This window comes from Cherax quadricarinatus, chromosome 68 (assembly GCF_038502225.1).
Source record: "Cherax quadricarinatus isolate ZL_2023a chromosome 68, ASM3850222v1, whole genome shotgun sequence".
NCBI lineage: Eukaryota > Metazoa > Arthropoda > Malacostraca > Decapoda > Parastacidae > Cherax > Cherax quadricarinatus.
Window position 1 is genome coordinate 16,305,711 of NC_091359.1, and position 21,474 is coordinate 16,327,184.

The window sequence follows — 21,474 nt, forward strand, 5'->3', positions numbered from 1 at the left end:
CACGCTTATTATGACCCACTTCTCGCATCCAACCTTTACTTTAATCCACATAATTCTTGAATTTACACATTCATATTCTCTTTTCTCCTTCCATAACTGATCATTTAACATTACTGCTACCCCTTCCTTTGCTCTAACTCTCTCAGATACTCCAGATTTAATCCCATTTATTTCCCCCCACTGAAACTCTCCTACCCCCTTCAGCTTTGTTTCGCTTAGGGCCAGGACATCCAACTTCTTTTCATTCATAACATCAGCAATCATCTGTTTCTTGTCATCCGCACTACATCCACGCACATTTAAGCAACCCAGTTTTATAAAGTTTTTCTTCTTCTCTGTTTTAGTAATTGTATACAGGAGAAGGGGTTACTAGCCCATTGCTCCCGGCATTTTAGTCGCCTCATACGACACGCATGGCTTACGGAGGAAAGATTCTTTTCCACTTCCCCATGGACAATAGAAGAAATAAAAAAGAACAAGAGCTATTTAGAAAAAGGAGAAAAACCTAGATGTATGTATATATATATATGCATGTGCGTGTCTGTGAAGTGTGACCAAAGTGTAAGTAGGAGTAGCAAGATATCCCTGTTATCTTAGCGTGTTTATGAGACAGAAAAAGAAACCAGCAATCCTACCATCATGCAAAACAGTTACAGGTTTTTGTTTCACAGTCATCTGGCAGGACGGTAGTACTTCCCTGGGTGGTTGCTGTCTACCAACCTGTCTACCAACCTGTGTAGAAGAGAGATTATGTATTGGTGGATAAAAGGTTGATGGGTAGGCTCCAGGATGTACATGTTTATAGAGGGGCAACTGATATATCGGATCATTATTTAGTTGTAGCTACAGTTAGGGTAAGAGGTAGATGGGAAAAGAGGAAGGTGGCAACAAGTAAGAGGGAGGTGAAAGTGTATAAACTAAGGGAGGAGGAAGTTCGGGTGAGATATAAGCGACTATTGGCAGAAAGGTGGGCTAGTGCAAAGATGAGTAGTTGGGGGGTTGAAGAGGGTTGGAATAGTTTTAAAAATGCAGTATTAGAATGTGGGGCAGAAGTTTGTGGTTATAGGAGGGTGGGGGCAGGAGGAAAGAGGAGTGATTGGTGGAATGATGAAGTAAAGGGTGTGATAAAAGAGAAAAAGGTAGCTTATGAGAGGTTTTTACAAAGCAGAAGTGTTACAAGAAGAGCAGAGTATATGGAGAGTAAAAGAAAGGTAAAGAGAGTGGTGAGAGAGTGCAAAAGGAGAGCAGATGATAGAGTGGGAGAGGCGAAATTTTAATGAAAATAGGAAAAAATTTTGGAGTGAGTTAAACAAGTTAAGAAAGCCTAGGGAAAGTATGGATTTGTCAGTTAAAAACAGAGTAGGGGAGTTAGTAGATGGGGAGATGGAGGTATTAGGTAGATGGCGAGAATATTTTGAGGAACTTTTAAATGTTAAGGAAGAAAGAGAGGCAGTAATTTTATGCACTGGTCAGGGAGGTATACCATCTTTTAGGAGTGAAGAAGAGCAGAATGTAAGTGTGGGGGAGGTACATGAGGCATTACGTAGAATGAAAGGGGGTAAAGCAGCTGGAACTGATGGGATCATGACAGAAATGTTAAAAGCAGGGGGGGATATAGTGTTGGAGTAGTTCGTACTTTTGTTTAATAAATGTATGAAAGAGGGGAAGGTACCTAGGGATTGGCAGAGAGCATGTATAGTCCCTTTATATAAAGGGAAAGGGGACAAAAGAGATTGTAAAAATTATAGAGGAATAAGTTTACTGAGTATACCAGGAAAAGTGTACGGTAGGGTTATAATTGAAAGAATTAGAGGTAAGACAGAATGTAGGATTGCGGATGAGCAAGGAGGTTTCAGAGTGGGTAGGGATGTGTAGATCAAGTGTTTACATTGAAGCATATATGTGAAAAGTATTTAGATAAAGGAAGGGAAGTTTTTATTGCATTTATGGATTTAGAAAAGGCATACGATAGAGTGGATAGAGGAGCAATGTGGCAGATGTTGCAAGTATATGGAATAGGTGGTAAGTTATTAAATGCTGTAAAGAGTTTTTATGAGGATAGTGAGGCTCAGGTTGGGGTGTGTAGAAGAGAGGGAGACTACTTCCCGGTAAAAGTAGGTCTTAGACAGGGATGTGTAATGTCACCATGGTTGTTTAATATATTTATAGATGGGGTTGTAAAGGAAGTAAATGCTAGGGTGTTCGGGAGAGGGGTGGGATTAAATTTTGGGGAATCAAATTCAAAATGGGAATTGACACATTTACTTTCTGCTGATGATACTGTGCTTATGGGAGATTCTAAAGAAAAATTGCAAAGGTTAGTGGATGAGTTTGGGAATGTGTGTAAAGGTAGAAAGTTGAAAGTGAACATAGAAAAGAGTAAGGTGATGAGGGTATCAAATGATTTAGATAAAGAAAAATTGGATATCAAATTGGGGAGGAGGAGTATGGAAGAAGTGAATGTTTTCAGATATTTGGGAGTTGACTTGTCAGCAGATGGATTTATGAAGGATGAGGTTAACCATAGAATTGATGAAGGAAAAAAGGTGAGTGGTGCGTTGAGGTATCTGTGGAGACAAAAAACGTTATCTATGGAGGCAAAGAAGGGAATGTATGAAGGTATAGCTGGTGAGCTGCCCTTCTCGGGGCAGCTCGACAGCTTTTGGTCCCCACCTGACGCCCAGCTCTCACTTGTGGCTCCAAGTAGCTGTTAGCATTTGACAGCAGCCACACCCCGGGCAACGGCTTCGACAGGCTGGCTAAACCAAGTGAGGGTAGCTGTCGGGTCACTGACCCCCAGTAAAGTCAACTAGGGCTTGCCTACCTAAGCATGGGAAGACTGGCTCTGGCGGACCGCGCGGATGAAACCACTAGATTGGTTCAACGGGCAGAAAGGCAGTTCCAGCAAGGCGTTGTGGAGCGCTAAGGGCATGATGAGGCACTAAGGACATCCTGGTCATCCACTGCACCCGATCCCATCTCCAGTCGTCTCGACTTTATCTTGCCACTGGCCTCAGATGGCTCCGGACGAGAGAGTGAGGTCGACGCTGCGCAACTCTTCCTTACTTTAAACAAAGTCACAGCGCATGTCATCAGTCATCCTTTATCCCACCTCATCACCCAAGACCTGTGGCGACGGGCGAGCGACGAAGCGACAGGTGTGGGTACACTGGAAGTCATAGCCATGGACCTGCACACAGGCGGCTCAGGCCATAGGGTCGTTCTTTACCGGCCGGAGCAGCGGTGGAGTCCGGCAGCCGTGTTAGTGACTGAGCAGCCCTCTTCAGGAATGCACTGCTTACCTCCATGGCATGAGGAACAGACTAGAAAAGGTGTCCCAAACATTGCCTGCTCCACGAAACCCTAGCCAGCTTACCGCGGTTGGTGGGCACCCTTCTACATGCGGTCGAAACTACAAGACATTAAAGAAGAAAACCAAGATCACACCCTTCAACCTTGCCACTTGGAATGTCCGTATGCTTCTCGACAGGGACGACTCAGACAGACCTCAGAGACGTACAGCACTCATTGCGAACAAACTCGCCAGATACAGCATTGACATCGCTGCCATAAGTGAGACTAGACTTGCTGGCGAGGGCGAACTCTGTGAAAGAGGAGCAGGCTATACCTTCTTTTGGTCCAGACAAGGAGCCAAGGAGAGACGGGAGGCAGGAGTTGGCTTTGTAGTGAAGTCATCCCTCATTGGCAAGCTGGCTGGCCCACCAAAAGGAGCGAACGATCGCCTTATGATGATGAGAATCCCCTTGTCCTGCAGACAGAAGTTTGCCACTATTGTTAGCGCCTATGACCCCACCATGACCAACCCAGACGAGGTTAAGGACAAGTTTTATGAAGACCTGAACGCTGTCATCACCACTGTCCCCAGCACAGATAAGCTCATCATCCTTGGTGACTTTAATGCGAGAGTCGGTCGTGACAGCACTGCCTGGGAAGGCGTGATCGGAAAGCATGGGGTGGGCAGCTGCAATAGCAACGGCCTGCTGCTCCTTCAGACCTGCGCCAAACACGACCTTCTGATCATCAACACCGTCTTCAGCCTCCCTACCCGCAACAGGACATCATGGATGCACCCGCGTTCCAAACACTGGCATCTCATTGATTATGTCATTGTCAGGAAGAGGGACAGGCAGGATGTACGAGTCACGAAGGCCATGTGTGGCGCGGAATGCTGGACAGACCATCGCCTCATCGTCTCGAAACTCAAGCTCCGTGTCCAGCCCAGGAGATGCCCTCAGGGCGCGAAACCACCAAAACGCCTGAACGTCGGCAAGCTGAAGGCCCACAACGTCAAGCAGTCCTTTGCAGAAATCCTGGAAACCCGCTTGGAGTCCGTCGTGCTGGACGTTCAAAACGTCGAAGCAGCATGGATCGCACTCCGTGATACAGTGTACAGCACAGCCATGGAGTGTCTAGGACCCGTCACCAGGAAGCACAAGGACTGGTTCGACGAACACTGCACAGAAATCCAGCAGCTGCTGGAAGAGAAACGAAAGGCCTACATGGCCCACATCAACGACCCAAAGTCCACAGCGAAGCAAGATGCACTGAGAAACATATGCAGCAATACCCAGCAAAAAATGCGTGAAATGCAAGACTCTTGGCTAAGCAACAAAGCCGATGAGATTCAGGGCTTTGCAGACAGAAACGATATGAAGAACTTCTATGACGGCCTGAAAGAAATCTACGGCCCTACCACCTCTGGCACATCACCACTCCTCAGCGCAGATGGGTCAACGCTGCTCACAGACAAGGAGAAAATTCTAGAGAGATGGGCAGAACATTTTGACAGCGTGCTGAACCGTCCATCCACCATCAACGATGAAGCCATCGAACGTCTACCTCAGATTCCGACCAACGAGACGCTGAATGCCATCCCCACTTTGGAGGAGACTCAGCAAGCAATACGTCAACTGTCCAGTGGCAAAGCTCTTGGGTCTGATGCCATCTCAGCTGAAGTCTACAAAGAAGGCAGAATGGCACTGGTAGAGAAACTTCACCAACTCTTCCAGCTTGTATGGCAGTACGAGACAGTTCCTCAGGACTTTAAAGATGCTTCCATCATGCATCTCTACAAACGAAAAGGAAACCGCCAGGCATGTGACAACCACCGTGGTATCTCCCTGCTCTCCATCGCAGGCAAAACCCTGGCTAGAGTTCTACTCAATCGGTTCAATGAACATCTAGAGCATGGACTCCTACCTGAAAGCCAGTGCGGCTTCCGGAAAGATCGCTGGACTATTGACATGGTGTTTGCTGCTAGACAGCTACAGGAGAAATGTCAGGAACAGAACGCCGACTTGTACTCCACCTACGTCGATTTGACCAAGGCCTTCGACACCGTTAGTAGAGAGGGCCTTTGGAGAATCATGGCTAACTATGGCTGCCCAAAAACTTTTATCGCCATCGTATGCCAACTTCACGATGGAATGCTGGCCAGAGTCCAAGACAACGGAGAGACGTCTAAACCATTCCCAGTCTCAAATGGAGTGAAACAAGGCTGCGTGCTTGCTCCCACCCTGTTCAGCCTGATGTTCTCGGCCATGCTTACAGACGCATTCAGGGACACAGACGCAGGAATCGGCATCAGGTACCGTACAGATGGGTCTGTCTTCAACCTCAGGAGGCTTCAAGCAAAAGCCAAGGCTGCAACTGACACCATCAATGACCTGCTATTTGCTGATGACTGCGCCCTCAACGCTGCTTCAGAAGCCGCCATGCAGCACAGTGTTGACAAGTTCTCTGACGCCTGCAACAACTTCGGGCTGACAATCAGTACAACGAAGACTGAAGTGATGCACCAGCCTGCTCCGGGAAAGACGTATGTTGAGCCAAACATCACCATCAACGGGCAGCGACTGAACGCCGTAGACAAATTCACCTACCTCGGCAGTACCCTTTCCAGAAACGTTGTCATCGATGATGAGGTGAATGCCAGACTTGCCAAAGCCAGTGCCACCTTCAGCATTCTCCACAAGAATGTATGGAACCGAAGAGGCATCACCACAAGCACCAAGATCAAGGTGTACAGAGCCATAGTCCTCACCACACTTCTCTATGGCTGCGAAACCTGGACTGTCTACAAACGTCATGCCAGAAAGTTGAACTACTTTCACACCACACAGCTCAGAAAAATTCTTGGCATCAAATGGCAAGATAAGATCCCAGACACAGAAGTGCTGACTACAGCTGGCCTGCCTAGCATCTACACCATCCTAATGCAGACACAGCTTCGCTGGGCAGGTCACGTTGCTCGCATGCCAGACCACCGGCTGCCAAAGAAACTCTTGTTTGGCGAACTGCAGCATGGAAAGCGCTCTCAAGGAGGCCAAAAGAAGCGCCATAAGGACACCCTTAAGACTGCTCTGAAAGGTTTCAACATCAACCACACCATGTGGGAGCTGATAGCTCAGGACAGGAATGACTGGCGAGCAGTTGTCCAGAAAGGGGCAACATCCTGCGAGGCAAGCAGAATCTCACTAGCTGAGCAGCGCAGGCAGGCGAGGAAGACCAGAGCCATCAGACCCCTCGATGCTGCCACCCTTCCCTGTCCACACTGCCAGAGAACGTTTCGTGCGCGGATTGGCCTGACAAGTCATCTGCGTACCCACCAACTTCGACCCCAGGATGACTAGATGGTCCTCGTCAAATCGACGGACAAACAACACACACCAACACTCTTATGTGGGTGTGAAGCTTGGATTGTAAATGCCGTAGCGAGGAGGCGGTTGGAGGCAGTGGAGATGTCCTGTCTAAGGGCAATGTGTGGTGTAAATATTATGCAGAGAATTTGGAGTGTGGAAATTAGGAGGAGGTGTGGAGTTAATAAAAGTATTAGTCAAAGGGCTGAAGAGGGGTTGTTGAGGTGGTTTGGTCATTTAGAGAGAATGGATCAAAGTAGAATGACTTGGAGAGCGCATAAATCTGTAGGGGAAGGAAGGAGGGGTAGGGGTCATCCACAAAAAGGTTGGAGGGAGGGGGTAAAGGTTTTGTGGGTGAGGGGCTTGGACTTCCAGCAAGCGTGTGTGTGTGTGTGTGTTAGGAGTAAATGGAGACGAATGACTTTTGGGACTTGATGAGCTGCTGGAGTGTGAGCAGGGTAATATTTAATTAAGGGATTAAGGGAAACTGGTTATTATAGATTTAGCTGGACTTGAGTCCTTGAAATTGGAAGTACAATGACTGCACTTTAAAGGAGGGGTCTGGAATATTGACAGTTTAGAAGGACTTCTAAACTGTCGTATCTGAGCACCTCTGCAAAGACAGTGATTGTGTATGAGTGAGGTGAAAGTGTTGAATGATACACAGATAACCCGCACATAGAAGAGAGGAGCTTACGACGTTTCGGTCTGACTTGGACCATTTGCAAAGTCACACTGTATATCGTTCCAGTCACAGTATTGTGCCTTTTTTTGTGTTGAATGATGCTGAAAGTATTTTCTTTTTGGGGATTTTCTTTCGTTTTGGGTCACCCTGCCTCTGTGGGAGACGGCTGACTCGTTGAAAAAAACGCAAATATCAACTCTACTACTTATTTATCTATCAGAATTGAGCTAATATGGCTTAATAAGCCCTATAAGTAACATAGAAATATATATTCTCTAGAATGAATAAAATAGGCCATAATATGGCGAGTGTCCAGGACCATTCGAAGCATGTAAAATCATTGCTGCTTCTTCCTATAACGTGTTCTTTGGTCCTGGGTAAGAGAAAACTGAGTTTTTGAGAGGCTAACTGCGCTCGAGGCTGGCCCGCGTTCCCGGTGAATATCTCAGAAGTACGTAAGTTATTGACTTATTTCATGAAGCCCACCATTTATTGTTGAAGTAAGTGCAATAATATTGTCAGGAATCATAAAAAATGATTGTTCTACAATTGGCTTGTGGAATATTGGAAATATTCCAAATATTTTGTGATTTGTGTGAGAGTAAAGGGCAAGATATTTTGCAAATGTCATAAACTTAGTAACTTTATTTTTTTGTAGAATATCTGAAGCTCGCTCGTAACTTGGAATTTGGCTCACAACCCTAAGCAAAAAATCGACCGAGTGATGGCTCGTAACTCGGAAAACTTGTAAGTTGGGGCACTCGTAAGTCAAGGTACCACTGTATATATAGAACACATCTATTTATGTAACTATATTTTATGTCTGATAATACATCTCATAGCTCACTCAAATGCTTTACTCTCTTATTTTATGCTTCTCTAGTGCCACATTTAGCCTTGGTTTTGATTTTAAAATGTTAAATAAAACTGGAGTTATTTCCTGAGTAATTTTCTCTGATTTTCTTCATACCCTGGCACAACTCTTGCATGTATTGGCTAGCTTTGGCAGTGAGCAAGTTCATGAAATAGAATAATTCATTATTTTAGGTGCTTTTAACTTTCTTAGGTTTGCTTACATTTTGTTACCTTCATACTTATTGAGCTGCCCCTCATTGAGGTTATCCATAATATTTCTCTTGGTTCAGGTTATTGATAACAGATTTATGCATTTTTTTTTTTAGCACATCGGCTGCTTCCCACCGATGCAGGGTGACCCAAAAAGAACGAAAAACCCAAGAAGAAAGAAAAATACTTTCATCATCATTCAACACTTTCACCATCACTCACACATAATCACTCTCTTTGCAGAGATGCTCAGATACGACAGTTTAGAAGTCCCTCCAAACTGCCAATATTCCAAACCCCTCCTTTAAAGTGCAGGCATTGTCCTTCCCATATCCAGGACTCAAGTCCAGCTATCCAGTTTCCCTAAATCCCTTCACAAAATATTACCCTGCTCACACCCCAACAGCTCGTCAGGTCCCAAAAACCATTTGTCTCCATTCACTCCTATCTAACATGCTCATGCATGCTTGCTGGAAGTCCAAGCCCCTCACCCACAAAACCTTCTTTACCCCCTCCCTCCAACCTTTTCGAGGACAACCCCTACCCCTCCTTCCTTCCCCTACAGATTTATACGCTCACCAAGTCATTCTGTTTTGATCCATTCTCTTTAAATGACCAGACTACCTCAACAACCCCTCTTTAGTCCTCTTAGACCAAAAGAAAGCACGAATGATGCTATTGTACAAATGCTTGACCTAATATGCACAGCTCTCGATAAGAATGAATATTCCCTGGGGCTCTTTATTGACCTAAGAAAAGCGTTTGACACAGTTGACCACAATCTCTTGCACTTCAAACTGAATCATTATGGCATAAGAGGACATTCTCTTGACTACCTAAAATCCTATCTTAACGGCAGACACCAGTATGTATATGCAAATGGAGTCAACTCCGCTCTCCAACCTGTAGCTGTAGGAGTACCCCAAGGTAGTGTCCTAGACACACTCCTCTTTCTCATCTACATCAATGATCTCCCCAATGCGTCCCAACTTTTTACACCAGTTCTATTCGCAGATGACACTACATATGTCTACTCCCATTCAGACCCAGCTGTGCTTGAAAACACTGTAAACAATGAACTGCTAAAGATATATGCTTGGATGATAACCAACAAACTCACACTCAGCATAGACAAAACTTACTTCATGCTGTTTGGCAACAGAGCCTCAAATATTCAACTCAACATACTGTTAAATGACTCCCGTATATCAAGGCACATTGAGGGCAAATTTCTAGGTCTTCTCCTTGACTGTAATCTTAAATTTCAGTCCCATACCCATCACATAGCCAAGAAAATTTCCAAATCAGTAGGAATCCTTTCCAAGATATGCTACTATGTACCACAAACAACTCTCCTTACCCTGTACCACTCTCTAATATAGCCTTACCTCACCTATGGTATTTGTGCCTGGGGCTCAACGACAGCCAGCCACCTTAGACCCTTAATAATCCAACAAAAAGCTTGTGTTAAAGTAATAACCAGCTCCTATGCTAGACAGCACACCCCACCACTTTTCAAAAGACTCAACTTGCTAAATATACAAGACATACATGCACTCTTATTATTGTACCTATTACATATACAAAACTTCAAACTCCACTGTAAACCCTCCCCTAAAACTACTACTCGACAGTTACAACAGAATGTACAGTCACAATACAAGGCATAAGGCCCTTTTCAACATCCCTCGAGTAAGACTCTCACTATGTAAGAACGCTATGCACATAAAAGGCCCAAAGATCTGGAACTCGCTACCGGAACAGGTCAAGGATCCCCAGACAACTTATAAATTTAGGACTCTGCTAAAAAATCATCTTATCTCACAATATTAACCAAATCAACCAAACATCTACTGACTAGTTTTATCATGTGACTACCTGACTTTTAATTCTGCCATTCCATAAAATATTACCACCTGCACCATTCCTTGTAAATTATATTTTGTACTAAGTATACATAAGATTTATTAAGTCCAAATAAGATTGTAAAACAGCTAGCCACTATTCTATGTTTAGTTTTAAGTAATAATTACTATGTACTTTTATATTATCTATTTTTTTTTAGTTATTATGTATTTGGATTAGTTTGCCCGAAATGCCTGGGCATGATAGTGGCTATCTTTGTACTTAGCCAATCAAAATTGTATTTACACATTGTAACCTTTACAAAGAAATAAACATTATTATTATTATTTTAGTAACTCCACACCTAATTTCCACACTCCAAATTCTCTGCATAATATTTACACCACACATTGCCCCTAGACAGGACATCTCCACTGCCTCCACCCACCTCCTCACTGCAGCATTTACCACCTAAGCTTCACACCCATGTAAGAGTGTTGGTACTACTATACTTTTGTACATTCCCTTCTTTGCCTCCATGGATAATGTTTTTTGTCTCCACAGATACCTCAATACACCACTCACCTTTTTTCCTTCATCACTTCTATGGTTTATCTCATCCTTCATAAACAATACTATACTGATATTTCATGCAAATTGCAATGAATAATCTAAATAGCTTCCCATTAACCATTTAGTTTTATTGATAAAATGGATTTTGGTCCTAGCTTAAGTTTGCTTGAAATGCTTTGCAAAGTTACAATATAAGCCTTCCAAAAATATAATGTAACAGACATATAATATCTAATAAAATATTGTAACATGTAGTATTTTTTATATTATTTTATTACCATTATTACTGTATATGCATAAATCTTGATATTTCTCTTTACTGCTCAAGATTTATGTATATACAGTAATAATGATTATAAAATAATTTAAAAAATACTAAATGTTACAAGATTATATTAGACATTATGTGTCTGTTACATTGCAATTTTGGAAGGCTCATATTGTAACTGTGCAAAGCATTTCAAGCAAACTTAAGCTAGGACCAAAATCCTTTTTATTAAAAAAATTAAATGGTTAATGGGAAGCTTATTTAGATTATGCTTGAGTTTATGGCAGTTTGAGATAGTTAGAAAACAGTTGAAATTATTCATTGAAATTTGTATGTAATGTCAGTATAGTATTTGAGTGTTTAGTAAGGAAATTGTTCATTAGTGAAGTGTTTGGGTAAGACTTTTCATGCATTACTTTATGTTGACTCTGGAAAATAGCATACTCGTACACACCATTACACAGTGTACAGTATGAACTAAGCTTGCAAAATTCTCTAAATTTATTAGGGGATTACTTGAAACAAGGTTGATACTATTGTATTTTACATATAATTTTTACATTGCAGACCCAGCTGAGACAGCTGTAGCTTTTGCCAAACACATGGAGTCAGAGGTGTTACAGTATGGCCATGTGTCTTGCATTAGTTTGGTGGAACAAACAGGAAAGGAGAAAGTGATTGCTGATGCTTTCCTGAACAACATCTTCCAACTGGACTCTCCCTACCTCACTTTTATAACTTTTGACTTCCATGAATACTGGTACGCTTGTTATCATTTGTTGGGCCAAGTTCTGGAGGGAGTAATGCAATAGCTTTTAGAGTAAAATGACTGGTTATGCAAATAAGCTGATACTTGTCGTTTGTTAGCTCACTGTGTATTGCTTTTGCATAATAATCATTAAGAGAGACGATAAATAAGTGAATTTTGAAGTACAGCCTCTCCTTACTTAGCAGTGTACTTGTTTACCAATGACTCGGACTTAGGACAGGCTCTCTGACCAGTATGCATACCTAAATAATGTATATTTAGAGTTGATTTTCTCTTTATTATAGGATACAGTACACTACTGTATAAACATTGAAAAATATACCAGAAATGTTATAAATGGAGCAATGATGACATTAAAACAGTATCAGAGATGGTTGACACAAACCCACTTCCATTTTAGTATGCTCCTCACTTAGCAACGAATTGAATTCCGTCATTAAGTGGAGGGAGGCTGTACAGTACAGGAAGTAGATATATATATATAGGTAGTAGGTTGGTAGACAGCAACCACCCAGGGAGGTACTACCGTCCTGCCAAGTGAGTGTAAAATGAAAGCCTGTAATTGTTTTACATGATGGTAGGATTGCTGGTGTCTTTTGTCTGTCTCATAAATATGCAAGATTACAGGTACGTCTTGCTACTTCTACTTACACTTAGGTCACACTACACATACATGTCTTTCTTTCTTTCAACACACCGGCCGTATCCCACCGAGGCGGGGTGGCCCAAAAGGAAAAACGAAAGTTTCTCCTTTTACATTTAGTAATTTATACAGGAGAAGGGGTTACTAGCTCCTTGCTTCCGGCATTTTAGTCGCCTCTTACAACACGCATGGCTTACGGAGGAAGAATTCTGTTCCACTTCCCCATGGAGGTAAGAGGAAATAAACAAGAACAAGAACTAGAAAGAAAATAGAAGAAAACCCAAAGGGGTGTGTATATATATGCTTGTACATGTATGTGTAGTGTGACCTAAGTGTAAGTAGAAGTAGCAAGACATACCTGAAATCTTGCATGTGTATGAGACATAAAAAAAAGACACCAGCAATCTTACCATCGTGTAAAACAATTACAGGCTTCAGCTTTACACTCACTTGGCAGGACGGTAGTACCTCCCTGGGCGGTTGCTGTCTACCAACCTACTACCTAGACACATACATGTACACGTTTATTTATACACACTCTTCTGAGTTTTCTTTGATTTTATCTCAATAGTTCTTGGTCTTATTACTTTTCCTTTTATATACATGGTGAAGTGGAATAAGAATCTTTCCTCCGTAAGCCATGCGTGTTGTAAAAGTCAACTAAGATCCTGGGAACAATGGGCTAGTAACCCCTTTTCCTGTAAAGATTACTAAAAAGAATAAGAAGAAAATTGTCAAAGTGGGAAGTCTGAATGTGCGTGGATGTTGTGCAAATGATAAGAAAGAGATGATTGTGGATGTTATGAATGAGAAGAAACTGGATGTCCTGGCTTTAAGTGAAACAAAGCTGAAGGGGGTGGGAGAGTTTCAATGGAGAGGAATAAATGGGATTAGGTCAGGGGTTTCAAATAGAGTTAGAGCTAAAGAAGGAGTAGCAATAATGTTGAAGGATAAGCTATGGCAGGAAAAGAGGGACTACAAATGCATAAATTCACGGATTATGTGGAGTAAAATAAAGATTGGATGTGAAAAGTGGGTTATAGTAAGCGTGTATGCACCTGGAGAAGAGAGAAGTGTAGAGGAGAGAGAGAGAGATTCTGGGAAATGTTGAGTGAATACGTGGGGAGTTTTGAATCAAGTGTGAGAGTAATGGTGGTTGGGGATTTCATTGCTAAAGTGGGTAAAAATGTTATGGAGGGAGTAGTAGGTAAATTTGGGGTGCCAGGGGTAAATGTAAATGGGGAGCCTTTAATTGAGCTATGTGTAGAAAGAAATTTGGTAATAAGTAATACATATTTTATGAAAAAGAGGATAAATAAATATACAAGGTATGATGTAGCACGTAATGAAAGTAGTTTGTTAGATTATGTATTGGTGGATAAAAGGTTGATGGGTAGGCTCCAGGATGTACATGTTTATAGAGGGGCAACTGATATATCAGATCATTATTTAGTTGTAGCTACAGTTAGAGTAAGAGGTAGATGGGAAAAGAGGAAGGTGGCAACAACAAGTAAGAGGGAGGTGAAAGTGTATAAACTAAGGGAGGAGGAAGTTCGGGCGAGATATAAGCGACTATAGGCAGAAAGGTGGGCTAGTGCAAAGATGAGTAGTGGGGGGGTTGAAGAGGGTTGGAATAGTTTTAAAAATGCAGTATTAGAATGTGGGGCAGAAGTTTGTGGTTATAGGAGGGTGGGGGCAGGAGGAAAGAGGAGTGATTGGTGGAATGATGAAGTATAGGGTGTGATAAAAGATAAAAAGGTAGCTTACGAGAGGTTTTTACAAAGCAGAAGTGTTACAAGAAGAGCAGAGTATATGGAGAGTAAAAGAAAGGTGAAGAGAGTGGTGAGAGAGTGCAAAAGGAGAGCAGATGAAAGAGTGGGAGAGGCACTGTCAAGAAATTTTAATGAAAATAAGAAAAAATTTAGGAGTGAGTTAAACAAGTTAAGAAAGCCTGGGGAAAGTATGGATTTGTCCGTTAAAAACAGAGTAGAGGAGTTAGTAGATGGGGAGAGGGAGGTATTAGGTAGATGGCGAGAATATTTTGAGGAACTTTTAAATGTTGAGGAAGAAAGGGAGGCGGTAATTTCATGCACTGGCCAGGGAGGTATACCATCTTTTAGGAGTGAAGAAGAGCAGAATGTAAGTGTGGTGGAGGTACGTGAGGCATTACGTAGAATGAAAGGGGGTAAAGCAGCTGGAACTGATGGGATCATGACAGAAATGTTAAAAGCAGGGGGGGATATAGTGTTGGAGTGGTTGGTACTTTTGTTTAATAAATGTATGAAAGAGGGGAAGGTACCTAGGGATTGGCGGAGAGCATGTATAGTCCCTTTATATAAAGGGAAAGGGGACAAAAGAGATTGTGAAAATTATAGAGGAATAAGTTTACTGAGTATACCAGGAAAAGTATACGGTAGGGTTATAATTGAAAGAATTAGAGGTAAGACAGAATGTAGAATTGCGGATGAGCAAGGAGGCTTCAGAGTGGGTAGGGGATGTGTAGATCAAGTGTTTACATTGAAGCATATATGTGAACAGTATTTAGATAAAGGTAGGGAAGTTTTTATTGCATTTATGGATTTAGAAAAGGCATATGATAGAGTGGATAGAGGAGCAATGTGGCAGATGTTGCAAGTTTATGGAATAGGTGGTAAGTTACTAAATGCTGTAAAGAGCTTTTATGAGGATAGTGAGGCTCAGGTTAGGGTGTGTAGAAGAGAGGGAGAATACTTCCCGGTAAAAGTAGGTCTTAGACAGGGATGTGTAATGTCACCATGGTTGTTTAATATATTTATAGATGGGGTTGTAAAAGAAGTAAATGCTAGGGTGTTCGGGAGAGGGGTAGGATTAAATTATGGGGAATCAAATTCAAAATGGGAATTGACACAGTTACTTTTTGCTGATGATACTGTGCTTATGGAAGATTCTAAAGAAAAATTGCAAAGGTTAGTGGATGAGTTTGAGAATGTGTGTAAAGGTAGAAAGTTGAAAGTGAACATAGAAAAGAGTAAGGTGATGAGGGTGTCAAATGATTTAGATAAAGAAAAATTGGATATCAAATTGGGGAGGAGGAGTATGGAAGAAGTGAATGTTTTCAGATACTTGGGAGTTGACGTGTCGGCGGATGGATTTATGAAGGATGAGGTTAATCATAGAATTGATGAGGAAAAAAAGGTGAGTGGTGCGTTGAGGTATATGTGGAGTCAAAAAACGTTATCTATGGAGGCAAAGAAGGGAATGTATGAAAGTATAGTAGTACCAACACTGTTATATGGGTGTGAAGCTTGGGTGGTAAATGCAGCAGCGAGGAGACGGTTGGAGGCAGCGGAGATGTCCTGTTTAAGGGCAATGTGTGGTGTAAATATTATGCAGAAAATTCGGAGTGTGGAAATTAGGAGAAGGTGTGGAGTTAATAAAAGTATTAGTCAGAGGGCAGAAGAGGGGTTGTTGAGGTGGTTTGGTCATTTAGAGAGAATGGATCAAAGTAGAATGACATGGAAAGCATATAATTCTATAGGGGAAGGAAGGCGGGGTAGGGGTCGTCCTCGAAAGGGTTGGAGAGAGGGGGTAAAGGAGGTTTTGTGGGCGAGGGGCTTGGACTTCCAGCAAGCGTGCGTGAGCGTGTTAGATAGGAGTGAATGGAGACGAATGGTACTTGGGACCTGACGATCTGTTGGAGTGTGAGCAGGGTAATATTTAGTGAAGGGATTCAGGGAAACCGGTTATTTTCATATAGTCGGACTTGAGTCCTGGAAATGGGAAGTACAATGCCTGCACTTTAAAGGAGGGGTTTGGGATATTGGCAGTTTGGAGGGATATGTTGTGTATCTTTATATGTGTATGCTTCTAGACTGTTGTATTCTGAGCACCTCTGCAAAAACAGTGATAATGTGCGAGTGTGGTGAAAGTTTTGAATGATGATGAAAGTATTTTCTTTTTGGGGATTTTCTTTCTGTTTTGGGTCACCCTGCCTCGGTGGGAGACGGCCGACTTGTTGAAAAAAAAAAAAAAAAAAAAAATATATATATATATGTATATATATATATATATCTATATATATATACATATATATATATACTTATATATATATATACATATATATATATATACATATTATATATATATATATACAGTGGACCCCCGCATAGCGAACGCCTTGCATAGCGAACATTCCGCATAGCGAACGCTTTGATCGCTAAAATTTTGCCCCGCATAGTAGACAAAAACCCGCTCAGCGAACTTCGTCCGAGACGCGTCCAATGTGCGGCCTCAGCCAGCCTCACATGTGCCGCCTGTCCCATTGTTTACCAGCTAGCCTCCGCGGTAACATTCAAGCATACACTCGGAATATTTCGTATTATTACAGTGTTTTCGGTTCTGTTTGTTGAAAATAAGTGACCATGGGCCCCAAGAAAGCTTCTAGTGCCAACCCTGTGGTAAAAAGGGTGAGAATTAGTATGGAAATTAAGAAAGATTTTGAAGGGTTTGGGGCTAACCCTGAGAAGCCTATGCCAGTTGTGGAATCCATTGTGCCTACTTCAAAAATTAAGGAAATGTGTGCACAGTGGGTTGAACTGCAAACCTTTATGGATGAAAATCACCCTGACACAGCTGTTGCAAGGCGTGCTGGTGACTATTTCAATGACAATGTTATGGCCCATTTTAGACAAATCGTAAAGGAACGGGAGGTACAGAGCTCTATGGACAGAAAGAAGTCCAGTGACTCTGAAGCTGGTCCTAGTGGCATTAAAAGAAGAAGGGAAGTAACCCCGGAAAAGGACTTGCCTCCTCAAGTGTTAATGGAAGGGGATTCCCCTTCTAAACACTAACACTCTCTCTCCCCTCCTCCCATCCCATCAATCATCACCAGATCTTCAATAAAAGTAAGTGTCATGTAATTGTGCATGCCTTTTTCAGTTTGTGTGTACTAAAATTAACATTTTTTTGTGGTAAAAAAATTTTTTTTTCATACTTTTGGGTGTCTTGCACGGATTAATTTTATTTCCATTATTTCTTATGGGGAAAATTAATTCGCATAGCGAACATTTCGCATAACGACCAGCCCTCTTGCACGGATTAAGTTCGCTATGCGGGGGTCCACTGTATATATATATATATATATATATATATATATATATATATATGTATATATATATATATTTTTTTTTTTTTTTTTTTTTTTTTTAAACAAGTCGGCTGTCTCCCACCGAGGCAGGGTGACCCAAAAAAGAAAGAAAATCCCCAAAAAGAAAATACTTTCATCATCATTCAACACTTTCACCACACTCGCACATTATCACTGTTTTTGCAGAGGTGCTCAGAATACAACAGTCTAGAAGCATACACATATAAAGATACACAACATATCCCTCCAAACTGCCAATATCCCAAACCCCTCCTTTAAAGTGCAGGCATTGTACTTCCCATTTCCAGGACTCAAGTCCGACTATATGAAAATAACCGGTTTCCCTGAATCCCTTCACTAAATATTACCCTGCTCACACTCCAACAGATATATATATACGTATATATATATATATATATATATATATATATATATATATATATATATATACGTATATATATATATATATATTTTTATATATATATATATATATATATATATATATATATATATATATATATATGTATGTATGTATGTATGTATGTATGTATGTATGTATGGGCTTTCAGGTGTACGGTAAGCATCATAAATATGCATGCGGATAAGTATGCTTTTAGCAGATTATCTGCCTGACAGTATCAAGAAGTACCAGTACAACTTTTGTATAGAAGACTGTGACCCTTGCCATACTGCTGGTGACAAAAAGGATTGGCTACATTATTGTGATTTCCTACACTTTAATAACTGGCTGGAAACTTGCTGGACTTAATCTGACAGAGAACGTTAAATTTAAGCTTCTTGGCGTAAATGTGTCTTCTAACCTCAAAATCTTTGAGTGCTGTTAAACACGTGTGAGAGAGTATAGACTTTTCTGTCCTCCATAATTTAACCTTATCAGTGCCTAGGAGACTTAAGTAGTGCATCAAGAGGAAGTAAAAGCCCAGGTAATACTAGTTGAGGTGACAAATTAATGAATATTTTGGTATTCTATTTTTAAAACAATAGTTCATGGTGAGCATTCTCATTTTCTGTGTGATCTTTTTATGCAGGTGCATATTTATGATGACTACTATATAGAACAAAAAGGCACAATCCTGTGACTGGAACAGTACACAAATATCCCACACATTGGAGAATGAAACTTATGACAACGTTTGAGTCTGACTTGGACCATTAGCTAGCCTTACACTAACACACCTTTGTGCGTTAACATGTGATTAGTTAATGGTCCAGGTTGGACCCAAAAGTCATGTATGGACTACTATACACAGTAGACCATTATATTACACAGACTTATTTGCCACATTTTGGTTATTGCACTATTAAAAAATTGCGGCATAATTTTATACAGCACTAGTAAAATTAACTTAACATGATTCCGTTTGCGGGTGTGGAAAAAATTTCCCCAGCTCAAGCTGCCACCTTGTGGGTGAGATTGTCGTGTCAGCAAGGGAGATCTACCACCATCCCTGTCACCCCCAACCCTCCCACCTTCCCCATTCCTGCCTTCGTAAATACTTTTCCAGTTTCATTCTTAGGAGATAGCTGTGTTTGTGAATTGTGTTTTGATCTTTTAATTGCCATATCTTGTATCTGCCAAGCAATCATGGCACCCAATAGGCATAACAGTGTTGCTGAAGGTGGTAAGAAAAGGTATAAGAGTTTAAGTCTTAGAGTTATGAAGAAAATAGAGATATTAGACAAGAGATAGCCTGTGGCTTTAATGAAGCGTCAGTTTGTAAAATTAAAAAGAATGAGGTAAATATATGAGTGTGTTTGATGAATAACCGACTTACTTGACTGACTGACTTTACTGACTTTAAGTTAGAGTTTTTCACTGAAGAGACCCTGACAGATCTAGAAGCAGTGCTTTGAAATGGTGTCTAGAGCAGCTGATGCCTTACCATCAGCTGTATAATGTATTACAGGGTAAAACAGAATCCATTACAGAATTTATGCACACTCTAGTACAACCACTGACTTCAGTACCAGAACCTCTACCATCCACCTCAGCCCAGTAAGGACCACAGCGTAACTCTCCACTCTCTTCACAATCATCGACAAACACTAGCACCTACAATTTAAGGTAAGAAATTCTATTATTTCTGTTGCATTTGTAGTCTTATGCAGCAAAAACATCATAATACATCACGACAGTGAACTTCAATTACATATTCACTTTTGTTTTTGTAAGATCTGTTGGTCTCAAAAAAAGTTATTTGGCTTTTTTGGGGCTTCCAGGAGTGTAACCCTATTTTTCCCACAAGTTCTTCAGTTTATCTAACACGGATTTACCTAACTTGGCATTTTCAGGAACATAACTACTGTGTAATATAACAGTGCTGTATATTGTATATTGAATTTTTTTTTTTTATTTTAAGTAGATGTTTGCCTGTTTGTCGTAAAGGTAGTAAAGCACATCATGTTTCTTGTTTTAATTTAAAAGACCTGGTTATCTTCAAGAAAGTGCTGGACAGGCACCTAAAGTCAGTACCTGATCAGCCGGGCTGTCATTTGTACGTCGGTTTACGTGCTGCCAGCAGTAACAACCTGGTTGATTAGACCCTGATCCACCACGAGGCCTGGTCTCAGACCAGGCCATGGGGAGCGTTGACCCCTGAAACCCTCTCCAGTTATACTCCAGTAAACAAAATTTGCTAAAAGTATTCAGGAGGGATCATGCTATATCATGGTCATTTTCATTAGTTATTTAAAAATTAATGGTTAAGGCCAAAATTAAAAGGTTTTCACCGTGTGTGCATGAAACACTTTATTCATTTGTTGCCACTGCAGTACAATAGGATTTGAAACACATGGCAAGGTGAGCTTATTTATTAGTTAATGGTTTGCACAATATAGTGCTTTTTCAAGTCTATACACTAGATAAATCCCTTTACCAAGGAATTTATCAAGTGTTTTTTTAATTTTCAACATGTCGGCTGTTTCCCACGGAGGCAGAGTGACCCAAAAAAGAAAGAAAAACCCATAATCACTGTCTTTGCAGAGGCACTCAGGTATGACAGCTTAGACTACATACTTGATAAAGTCCTGTTTAGAGCAGAACCTTGATTAATAAAAAGGCTCGCTCTGCTTCATGGGTTTAACACTCCTATATTTTTTAGCTACTGGCTATTCACTACACTGCAATATATATTTTGTTGGTAACCATTTTGAATGGGAAGACATGATGTTAAACATAGGATAGACAAGAGCATCTGTCTTATAAATGCATTTCTATTTTAACTTAATGCTTTCTTTGAAGAGTAAAGCTTTATTTGAAAATAAAAACTGCTTTGAACTGTTTTTTAACACAATACAGTTGAACTGCAGTTGTTGACTGCATTACTTGTCAGACAAATCTGTTTTTGAATGAGGTGCTCGAGAAAAAAAGTCCTGGTTTTCATACATTCTCTTGGTTGTTGACAGACAAGTTTTCCCATGTACAGAACAGGGCAAGTTTTGCATGTATGGAATGGGACAAAGCAGCTCAGGTTACATGCTCACAGAATGCTCACTGCTGGACAGTGGGTTGAGAGGAAGGGAGGAGAAGGGATTATGTGCCCATTGCACTTGTCAAGGAAATATGTGCTGAATGGCATGAAATGCAGGAGTTTGCTGAAAAATGCCCTCCAGAGAAAGAAGTGGCCATCCATCTCTCTAACATGTACAGTAACAGTGTAATGTCTAAATTTAGACAGCCAAAACAGAACCTGAAACAAATCTCACTGGACATGTTTTTAGTGAGACCAAGAACCATTGAGCCAGAACAAGGTGTTAGTGGTGAAAAGAGACAAAGAAAAGAAACAACAACAGAAGGACAATTGCCTGACATAGTAATAGAA

At 41.2% G+C, this 21,474-nt stretch overlaps 1 protein-coding gene across 2 annotated transcripts in view; it reads left to right on the forward strand.

Moving 5' to 3' along the window:
• sp3 (phosphatidylinositide phosphatase spermathreecae) overlaps positions 1-21,474 on the forward strand; it is a 185,933-nt gene that overhangs the window by 67,175 nt on the left and 97,284 nt on the right. For both annotated transcript variants that reach the window (XM_053789611.2, XM_053789612.2), the window contains exon 9: positions 11,663-11,855. In XM_053789611.2, coding sequence (XP_053645586.1) covers positions 11,663-11,855 — 193 coding nt within the window. The remainder of the gene's footprint in view (positions 1-11,662; positions 11,856-21,474) is intronic.